The sequence below is a fragment of the Tympanuchus pallidicinctus genome, unplaced genomic scaffold (assembly GCF_026119805.1).
Source record: "Tympanuchus pallidicinctus isolate F22 unplaced genomic scaffold, pur_lepc_1.0 scaffold13, whole genome shotgun sequence".
NCBI lineage: Eukaryota > Metazoa > Chordata > Aves > Galliformes > Phasianidae > Tympanuchus > Tympanuchus pallidicinctus.
Genome location: NW_026294648.1, coordinates 14872302 through 14883596, shown reverse-complemented (window position 1 = coordinate 14883596; position 11295 = coordinate 14872302). Strand labels below are relative to the sequence as shown.

The window sequence follows — 11295 nt, the reverse complement described above, 5'->3', positions numbered from 1 at the left end:
TTTTTCATTCTGATATCTTATATGATAGCCATCTCTCATGAGCTGAGCTACTGAGATGGAGTCTGATATCTTGATACAGGAAAGAGCTCTTCTGCCAGTGTCCTTAGATACATGAGGACGAGAGCAACAATGTACATAAACCAATTAGAAAAACACATAATTGACAGCAGACCATCTGCCAAAACCAGCCTATGTGAAAAAAACCTTTTGGAAAGCACACATTCAGCCACTGTCCGTACACCTCTATTACCTTTTAGTGACCTATGAGCTGGTTTGAAGGGTTTTCATGCTTTTGTTTCCCCCCCCATCACAGTGGCTGACACACAGCAATATTTATGAACCGGATGCTGCTTCAGTCATTTCCCTTCATACACAAGAACCTACCAGAACCAGAAATACCCCAACAAAGGGCAGCATCTTGCTGTTTCCATGATAGTCACAGCTCCACAATGGCCACGGAGCACTGCAGGACTTACCCTTACAACAAGGTGCTGGTCCTGTAGGAACGAGGCGAAGGCTTGCAGTAAAAAGCAAGTTAAAGAATTCAGCAGTTACGAGACTCTCATAGGTGCACACAAACACAGCAAGGTGTTTGTTAGTACAAATCCCTTTCCAACTGCACAAACGCTACAGCCACAGAGGCACCTGGTTTGGGACTCTGCAGGCAGGAGCAGTTAGAGCAGCACCACAGGGCATCTCAAGGCAGGTCAGCATGGCAAGGGGCTGGAGCCTCCTAGTAAGGTAATGTTTAGCATTAGAGAAGTAAAGCGTTGTTCAACTGCAAAGTTTATTTAACAGAGCGCACATATTTACAGAGAGCTGTAACAGACCGTTGGACAAAGAGTGTATCAGCACAGAAAACATATCCGCATCTTCTGCTGGGATGATTGTCTCTGCCAGAATGAAACAGCTTATCGTACAAAAATACATCTTTCTTTTCACCTAAGGCACTGCTCTAAAGTCTAAAAAGTACTACCATGTGCTGCGCAGCAAACGCAGGAAGAAGGCTGAGGGTTTCCTATTGCAGTCGTTGGGGAAAGAACACTTCTAGTTCCAGCAAAACCATTTTCATCAACCGCTGAAAATGCAGCTGCCATTGGGATGATTCATCCGAATGGAAGTATCAGCCAAGTGTTTATAGCAGGATGGGAGACAGCTATTCTTTAAATTAATCGCCTCGTTGTTCAGTATCTCTGTTACCGGAGACGTAAGAGCAAGACTGCATTATTACTTCTAGCAGCAGCTTTTGGAAGATGCTTGGTTAATCTCTTCATGCTGCAAAAGCAGGCAAGATTCAGGTTAAATAGATTACTTAATGCAGGCTTTAGGGGAAGGGAAATATATATGCAGCTTGCAGTCACTATTATAAAGCTAGAACAGGAATACTTGGAGTAATTAACATGAACAAAATATGACTTCAACGGTCTAATACTGTTATGTACACAATAAAATAATACTTACACGAGTGTAGATAAATAATTCAAAAGGAAAACACTTTTAAAAGCATGACACGTTAAACTGCACTATGACAAACGTATCCAGATATTCAACAGTTTTGCAGTAAATTAGTGCACAGGCTGTAAAACGTTTTGATGTTTTCCAATAGATTAAAACATATTAGTGATGACTGCATTTTGAAACCGCCCATATTTTTATGTTAGAAAATAAGACATTTTGCCAGAGCATTGTCACTGGTGTTCAGCTTTAACACACATTGAGGAAGTCTTCAAATGCCATTTTAGGAATATGCAAAATCCAGCCAGTAGCTAACTGGGAAGTCCCCAGGGGCACACTGCTGTTACACTGATAGGAAAACAAAAAGACTCCAGCAGGTTAGTGTAAAGTCTGTAAAAGGGAAACGAGCGCTACTTGCACAAGGACATCCTCTCTAACAACTAAACTAAACGAATGGAAAAGGAACATCAGCACAATAGTCTCCCTGAAATGTTTCAAGGTGCAAATCTAGAAGTTTGTCAGCCCTCTCTGGTGTTACTTATTTTTTGCAAACTTGAAGATGGATGAAGGTAAACAAGCAGCTTTTCAAAACAAGGCCTTCGGTACTTGATAGAGCACTGGATTACTGAAGTGCAATCAGATTATTTCCAGGTCTCAAGTGTTCACAGTTCTGTCCAAAGAGCAAAGAAAAGAAAGTGTAACCATCATACTGTGTGTATTCTACATAAACCTGTCCTCACTGTCAGAGTGCTGTTCATCCAGGAAGGTAAGCGCAGAACCACCTCTAACAGTGCAACATCAGCATAGTCGCTTTTCTTTCAAAAACAAAACGTATGAGTATTCATTTCCAGAGCTGTGTATGTAACTCTTAAAGCACATTATCTCCAAACACATTCAAGTTCAGAATTAAAAGGCAACACTTTCTTCACTAAGAAATGAATGATTTTGAGCATAAGAAAACGCGATCAGCAGAATCACATGAAATCACTCTGGTCTCAGACTACTCAGCAGAGGCCCAAAGGAAGTCTCAGCGTGTCTCTATGTCCATCAGACCACAACTCACAAGACGCAGAGTGACAGAGGAGACTCAGGAAACAGTTCAGTCTAGAAAAGTGCTACACTTTAATTAAAAAAAAAAAAGTGCTACACATCACTGAAAGAAACTGTGGATACCAAGTCTTGTTTCTTCCCACTGTCATTTACTTCATCTGTTCACGCAGTCGTTCATCTCATGGACAGAGATTTCTGCTGTGAGTGCGTTCACATGGGGTTTAGCTCCAACAACTGAGCAGTTTAATCTTAAGAAAACCAGCACACCAAGGCCTCTCTGACACTACGCTGCATCACGGTCTGGGTTCTCAAGTACGTGGGATTCAGATGCAGCCTGATTTCTTCCAGAAAATTCTGATTATTATGTGTGTAGCTTTATTACTCCTCCTAAGACGTAACACAACCGTTTGTGGAATTTAAAGTTGGTGTTACTCTCCTTCAGTGAAGCAAAAGCCTATTCTACAGTAAGTATAGAGGACAGGTACCTTGCCAGAGCATGAAGAGACCTCTTAAAGACCATGCAGGTCAGCATCAAGGAGTTACAGAACACGCCTAGGAGTGGAAAGGGGAAAGTAGCCGGGTCTTGTCTGTAGAGTTACATCAGACACCTATTAAACTGTTAGTATCTTCAAAAGTAACACGTTCCATTTAAGACATCTTAGAAGAAATCAGAATAGAAGAACACAACAGATGGGCTTGAGTGCTGACAGGGGATGCAGGAGCTAAACAAGAGCTTGGCTTTGTCTTTGGAAGAGCCTTCGTGTCAGGCCTTAGGTGCTGCATAGAGCAAATCTCTAACAAGGCATCAACTGGTGGCTTCTTTTGACAGAATGCAAGTTGCAAGCACTAAAGAAAGAGCTTTCCCTCCAGTCTACACACTGGAGAAAGTGCCTTGAAAATAAGAAGCTGAAGTTAAGGCAAGGAGAGTAAAAATACAGCAAAGTTAATTACCTAGCCAGAGGAGGAGATAGATGGGGAAATCAGCTTGAATTACCTGATGAAGAATCTATAGGTTTGGTCAATGAATTCACTGCACCATCTTCCTCATAAGTCAATTTGGGACTAGAAGGTATTGTAGCAGCATCATTCAAGTTTTGATTACAGTTACCAGCAGAGATGCTGTCTGAACTGAGTTTGGTTGACTTGGAATGTACTCCAATGTCAGTGAATTCCTCGCAAGTCCACAGATCAGATTTTCCATTAAGATTCTGAATAAGTCCACTTGTATGATCAGCTTCATTAACACCCAACTTCACTGAGTCATCGATAACCATTTCTTTTGCAGGATGGCTACAAAAAGCAAACAGATCATTTGTATTACAATTTGTGGATTTTTAATCTCTAGATTCATTACAGGCCAGCCAATTAGTCTGCATATCTTGCAAAGCACTGCATATCCTGAAAGGCAATCCTAGACAAGGTCCTGCAGCTGCCATGTGGGATCTCACTTCCAAGAACCAGTGCAGAGGAATGACTCGCCACCATGTAACTGCTTTTTAACTACACTAAGACTTCTCAGGTAAGGTCTGGCTCCAGAACTGACAGTAGAACCAGCAGATTTAAAGACTTACTCTTAAAATTCTATTTCAGTAATATGCATTTCTCCTTTTGTTACCCCTCCAGTTAGACTTCTTAAATACAGAACTGATCCTCAGAATACTGCGTATCTTTAAAGAGATTCAAACTCAGAGTGATGAATTTTCATTCATTTTTGAGAAAATAATGAAAATGTCTCCATAATTCACCACTAGTGGAATTCATTTTTTAATCACTTTGCAAAGAGTTCACAATGCCATTTCTAAATCATTAGTGTTTAGATAAGCAAATGGAACTAGCATCAGAAGACAAATTTTCCAGCAGTAGATGCAAATATTTTATGTTTAAGAAGATAAATTTTGGAAAACAACAACAATATTCATAAAAGGAGGCTTTTGTGTTCTATCTGGTGTTTCAGCACCACTGAGATTGTTCTACAGTTTCTACAGGTTATTTTTTTTTTGTCCCCCTCTTCCTTGTTTTATGTTCTGTTAATGAAAAGTTACTTGAAGGGAAAAGACTTGAAGCCAATATCTTCCTTTATAAGTAACACTGCTGTGTTGCTGGCAAAGCCAGTAAAATCAACATGTGTCATCTGAGCAGACAATTCTCCATAACTGCCTCTCCACGAGCCAGTATACTGACAGCAGTCACACACCACATACAGAAAAACACCAGCAAACTAGTGGGTGCAAAATCTGACCCAATGCCAAATGCAGATCTAAAACTAATTAAAAAAGGAAAAAAAGAAAGGGATTTCTTGAGTGACAGAGAACTGCTCGACAGTGCAGACTCACCTGGAATCCTTCAATTCAGTAAAAAGTAGAGACCCCTCATCACTTTTCAAATCACTGCCATTCATAAATACTTCACTGGCCTTCAGCTCTGTCACACTGTGTTGCTCAGGCTCTGTAGAGATCAAGCTCCGTGCAGTCTGTACACAATCCTCTGTCTCCCCTTTGACTTCCTGGGGTAAGTCAATGCCATTCAGCTTTCCTGAAAGCATCGGGGAAAGAAAAACAACACAACACAGCTTCAGGAACAGTGCTGCTATTCTAAATGAATAAAATGCAAGAGTCAAATTGACCCTCCCTTGCCAAAAATCTGAGGCATTGTTTCAATGCAGAAATCAATCGATAGACAAGCTGCCTATAACGATGTATTTGTTTTCCATCTTTAAAAATACACTTGTGAGGAGTGTATTTTCCTCACACAGATCGTTTTACATTTCATCATTTTGGATTTCTTCTGTGGGATGGAATTGGGTTTAAGAAGAATGATCTCAAGTAAAAAGACTCTGTGGTACTTCTAGGACTTGTGTCCCAGGTAATCACAGCTGATGCCATTAACTGATCTGACATTTTTAACACACCTGAAATGTCACTGAGACACTGACAGCAACTTAGATCTGACTTATCACATTTCCTTACCGGGTTGATCAGCCTTCTCAAGTCCCAGCTCTTCCTCCTCTTCTATATCCTCTCCCTCCATGACCTCACAGGCAGACTTTCCTTCATTCTGCAACTGAATTCCCACAGTGTTACTCATAACAGCTCACTACCAAGAAGCTTTTCAAAAATGGTTCAAGCACGGCTCCCACGCAGGGCTGTTCTGCACCAAGCAGTAAGTCTACACTGCTCCAAAGGCTGACAGACAACCTGCAACCATGGCTGGGAACAGGGAGTCAACTAAGAGGGCTGCTGGAGCTGACTTGACTTTTCAGGTCACTCAACAACAAGCAGATCTGCTGAGCCAGAGCACATAAACATGTGGGAGACGTGCTTCCATCCCCTGCCTAGGAAATACTCCCGAGTTCCCTTTCCAAGGTGTGCAATAAATATTTATTGGTTTTCAGCCACATGGTATCAAAATAGGATGGCATTTTGAACAGTAGGAGAAGGATGACTGTTTAAAAAAATAAAATCCACTACTAACCACTGCTTTGTGTACCTGGTCAGAAAGTAATGCCAGATCACAGTGTTTCTGTATGCGCTGAACAAAAATGCATCAGACAAAGACTTCTGAAACAGCAATGCAAAAGGATGTGTACAATGTATGCAAGTTACTGAAAATTATTCTGGTACATTAGCACTTGGACCTTCACTTGCAAGCTGGTTTGAGGGTAACAGAAGAACAGAGGTTACAAGACAAAGACAAAGGCTTTACACAAGGCTTCAGAAGGGCCTTTACACAAATCTAAGCAAATAAGTACCTTGGATTCGCTTTGATCCGATTTTCGTGTTCTTTTCATTATTTCTTCAATTCTCTGTTAAAAAGTGGAAAATATTTACAATGGAGTTTTATTTCAGCACTCTGGTTTAAATTTTCATCAATTATCATATATTTTCTTATTTCATACACTTACTACTTCACTCACTGCTTTTGAAGCTCACAAGTCACAGCTGACTTAAAACAACTACTACTGCTTCTGCTTGAATGAATCTGAGACAGACTGCCTGCTCAGTTTGTTTTAGTGCTAACACTTAACCCCTGTTCTAAGGGTAAGAGACTTCTCTGCTCTTGAAACAGCATACCTTTTTTCTTTCAAGCCTTTCCTGCATATTTTGCTGCATAATTCTCTCTCTTTCCAGCCGCTGTCTTTCAGCCTCTTCTTGAGCTTTTGCTTCAGCTTCTTCCCTCTGAAAATAAAGAGAACAGAAAGAAAAGCATTCAGTGAAAAACTCATCTCCAAGAATTCAAAGCAGACCAGTTACAGAGATTCTGGTGTAACACAGACAGGAACTGCAGACAATCACTATTTAATAGGAGCACACATTGCAGCTAAATGCCAACTATACAGCTACCAAGGTGAAATTTATACTAGTATGACCTGACTTGGAAAGAAAAACAGTATGCATGGCTATACTATCATTATGCAAACACTTTGGATGAAGCAAATGGATGCTGTTGGGCTGCCCAGGCTTCAAACTTCATGATGAAGTTTTTCTAAGAAGAACAATTTACGAAGTAGCAGAACAGCAATTGAGTTCTGTTTGTCACAAGCTCAATTCAAAAATTTTGCCAGTCAGGCATTGTTGTTAAAAGGAACTCTGTGCTGAGTATCTTCTGCTCCTTCTTCACTAGAAAATCTCTTTCACTACGACTGGAAAGAAAATAAAAGTACAGTCAACACTACGTAACTGTTATAAATTTAAGCAAGCTTTTAAAGAATTGCCCACATATCAATGCTATCCATAAGACACAGCTCTCTAAACACAAACCATCTCACTACAAGCTCTCATCTGTAAAGCTGCTTTGATTTTCTAAATCAATCTCATTTAAAGAAAGTCCACTTTCTTCAAAACAGAGTTTGTTTCACTTGGAAAGATGCCTTTATAAAAAGGCACAAAGGTATTAGCTGTGGAAGGCTATTTCTCAATTAGAAAAGCAGACTTTTTACTCGTGTGGGAACAGAGGACATCAGATGACTTTACAGGCAGACAGACCATATTCTTGTACCTCACAGCAGTATGTTGGTAAAACAGTCTTAATGTTGGATGGCTAGAAAAACCAAACAACTCCAAAATGTGTGCTTTTGTCCCATACTTGAACCTATCAAAAGCTAACAGAAATCACACAGGCTAAGGCAAGGCAAGGACTTCACAACATTCTCCAACCAATCTCAGCTGAAAGCAAACCTGGTGCTGAAGCTCTGCAAGCTTTTCCTGTTCTTCCTGTTCTCGGCGGATTCTCTCCTCTTCAGCTTGTCTTTGTTGTTCTTCATAAACCAGTCTCTTTTCTTCCTCCTGCTTGCGGAGCTCCTCTTCCCGTCGTGCTCTTTCTTCAACTGCTCTCTTGGCCATTTCTTCTTCTCTGACTCTAGTGTTGTCAAAATATAAATATGCATTTGTAAGCATGCATGCGAGACAGACGAGGAAAGCAAGGATTTCTACTTCAGTCAATCACAGAGTGACTTCATAAGGACAGTTTCTGTTGTGGATTCACAGATGTCAGTCAGACCAGTCCAAGGAAATGCACAAACACTTGGAGGAAACTATGTGCACCTTGATGTTCTTTGCTGATTAAGACAAGTCCAAGACCAGTTGTTTCAATAATGGAATGTTCCACTGAGACATGTATTATGAGACAACACCTTAATAACAGTCGCTGCATCCCTCATAGGAATGCAACTTTCAGTGTCTTAACAAATCTAGTCAGATTTTAGAAACAACTTCCTTTTACAGCCTTAGTACCAGTGGTATACTGGAGGTGTCACACAGTCATACACATCCAAACTGATCCAATATGGGCATGACATGTTTCTGATAAAACATCAATATCAGACTGCATTTAAGTTTAGGCCAGCTTTATACCTGAGAGTAGAACACATACAAAATCTGATACTGTAATGTTCAGAAAAGCACACACAGGTAATCCCCAATCTGGAGTAAAGTCAGCACAAAGCTGTAATTTTTAACAACTTCTATCTGGTAAACAAGGGTATTCTGATTTGTTGCTTTGAATTATTTGGCTGCAACATTTCTGATCCAGATGTTGGACCAGTAGAACAAGATTTCACGTACTCACTGGCTGAGTTCATCAGAGGAAAGTTTTGTACAGAGAGGCTGAATATTTCAAGACAACAAAGCAAAAAGTGTAAAAAGCACATTCTAGATTTGAAACAGAATTAGCAAGGGTGACTGTCTGGAAAAGAAAGCAGTGATCTGCACTATGACCATGCATCACATGCATACTGAGGTACAGACTAACAACAGACAAGCAACTTGTCCCATCTCAAACTCAATGCTTAGGGAAACGTACAGCTGAAATGTCCACACCAACCACACCAACAGCAGGAAGCATCACCCCCTTCTCCCACAGTTACCTTTCCTCTTCCTGTCTCTGAATTCTCTCTTGGTCTTCTCTCTCTCTCTGCTCCCGTGCTAAACGCCGTTTTTCTGCCAAGATTTTAGCAGCTTCTTCAGCTGTGGTGGTCCCTGCTGCTGCTTTGCTACCTGACTCTGCAAAGTGGAAAAGAAACTGCTGTTAAAAAGTCCACGTAACTTAATTTTAAGAAAGATGTTATCACCATATGATGACAATTCTTTTTTGCCACTAACATTTAGATCAGCCCCCATCACCCAGCAGCAAGCATCTCTGCATACAGAGACCCACACGAGCCAAAGGGTGATTCTGAAGGGGTGCCCAATGATGCTGAAATAATTCATTTCAATCACACTGTTCCAGTCATGCTGCAGACAATATGGTTAATGATACTCTCCAATTACCATAGTACTTTATAACATATTCCTAAAGGACAGACTCAGTCTAGAATAATTAGATGTATCTAAAGAAAAGTGAAAAAAAATTGCTTCAGGAAATACATTAAATTTTCTTCAAATAAAATAGAATGCACGTTCATGATTAGAAAGAGGAAATATTAATTCTAAAATCTGCCTTCTTTCATAACATTAATGCCTTTGTATTTATAGAGTATCATCATTTTACCTGGCCTTGAAGGCTCACACTAATTACTTCAGTAATATCATGTGTTAGCAACAAATCATTTTCCAATTTACATGGAGATGAGAATGGTTCCAGCTACCAGGTTAACAGGTTTTTATATAGCCTGCCATTTATGGCTGCTCATGCCCTGCCTGGTGTTACCATGTCTCAATCTCAGAGATACTATAATAAATTAACATTAAAAAAAAACACAAACAAATCTTGTCAGCCAGTTACACTCAATAAATATTTTAAGAACTCTGATGGCTATCAGTTATTCCCACTCTATAAATATTACTTTTCCATGACAATAGCTCATCTACACATTCACAGAATTAGCTCTCGGTGTCAGCAGAGCAAAAGCAGGATAATATTGGTGAGGAATGCCTTTCTTTTTTAATATTTCACACATTAGCACATACATGTCTGCTTAATTTTTATAAAGCCTTCCAGCTGAGGTCATTTTAACAAACGTGACATCAGTTATTTTTTCCTTCTGATCTAAAGACAATACATTCAAAACACAATGCCATCATTAGGCACTTTAATACCAAAAAACTGCTTATGTCCCACAGCCACATAATCGCTACCTGCAGCTACAAAGCCTAATTTCACCAAGCACACTCAGCAGCTGAATCGGGCTTGTGTTATGCGCATAAGAATTCTTACAGCCCCGGGGAAAAGATTCCAGACAGACAGAGGGCAGCCACCAGATCTAGCACACACTGCATGTATGTGGAATAAGAGCCTCAGCCACAGAAAGGCACTCACCTTCTTTGGTCTTTGTGCTAGCCGCTCCCGCATCCCTATCCAAGGCTGATGGGGCACCTTGCTCGTGTCCTGTTGCTTCTGTGCTCTTCTCCTTTGGTTTGCTCTCTGCTTCAGTTTTCTTTTTGGTAATGTTGATAACACCTGGTGTGAGAGGCGGGCGTTGGATGGGTGCTGGTTTATGGATCGGAGTAGGAGATGGCGGCCTCTGTTTCGATACGCCAGGCGAAGGCGGGCGAGTCTTCTGTCTGCAGGAGTAAAGAACATTTTTCAGGGATAACGCTGAAAATCTCACGTACACTACAGAGCTGAGAGATCCAGCCAGGACACACACCTAACTGCAGATGGTGATGGAGGACGCTTCACCAAATTGGCAGGAGAAGGGGATCTTCTACGGGCAGACACCGATGGAGAGGAAGGGCGACGCAACCCAGAACCTGGGGATGGTTTCTCAGTCTCTGATTTCTAAGAAGATAGACAAAAATAAAACGCTCACTTCAGGATAGGTTAAAGACAGGGTAGCTGTTGCCATAAGCACACAAATTTTCAGCAATGTGTACTTCTGTGTTCCAAAACACAGACCCAGTCAGGATGTTATCTAAATTATCCTTCAGGAGCCACAAGCAGCAGACAGCTTGCTTTTAAAATACGGGAATGATCAAGGACTGTAAAACTGCAATGCAGTTTCAATACTGTATTTCTGAAGCATATATGAAGTGACATAGGACATCTGCTGAATCAGGATCCCATCCTGAGCGCTTCCAAACCCCAAATTAATACAAACCTAATTCCTCTGGCATTTCAACAAACCTGGGTTGGATCTGGTGAACTTGCATCAGATGAAGATACAGAGGACTTCAATCTGTCGATGCTACGACTGCGCACGGGCACTTTAGGAGTTGGGACTGGGGAATTGATGGAACTGGCTGAAGCTGAACGAGGACAGAGGTGAGATTCTATAAAAGTTAGGAATTTGACAAGACAAAACAAGAACCAAGTGCACAGCATAAGAATAGGAGAAAAGGAAGAGGGAGAGAGAGA

The 11295-nt window shown here is 40.8% G+C and overlaps 1 protein-coding gene across 1 annotated transcript in view; it reads right to left on the bottom strand.

The window, feature by feature from the left end:
• Positions 1 to 768: 768 nt before the first annotated feature.
• MAP7D3 (MAP7 domain containing 3) overlaps positions 769 to 11295 on the bottom strand; it is a 35796-nt gene continuing 25269 nt past the window's right edge. The window contains 10 exon segments of the mRNA XM_052673310.1: positions 769 to 3795; positions 4839 to 5037; positions 5472 to 5565; positions 6254 to 6307; positions 6576 to 6680; positions 7680 to 7860; positions 8867 to 9002; positions 10258 to 10502; positions 10589 to 10719; positions 11065 to 11186. Of these exon segments, the coding sequence (XP_052529270.1) occupies positions 3486 to 3795; positions 4839 to 5037; positions 5472 to 5565; positions 6254 to 6307; positions 6576 to 6680; positions 7680 to 7860; positions 8867 to 9002; positions 10258 to 10502; positions 10589 to 10719; positions 11065 to 11186 (1577 nt within the window). The 3' untranslated portion in view covers positions 769 to 3485.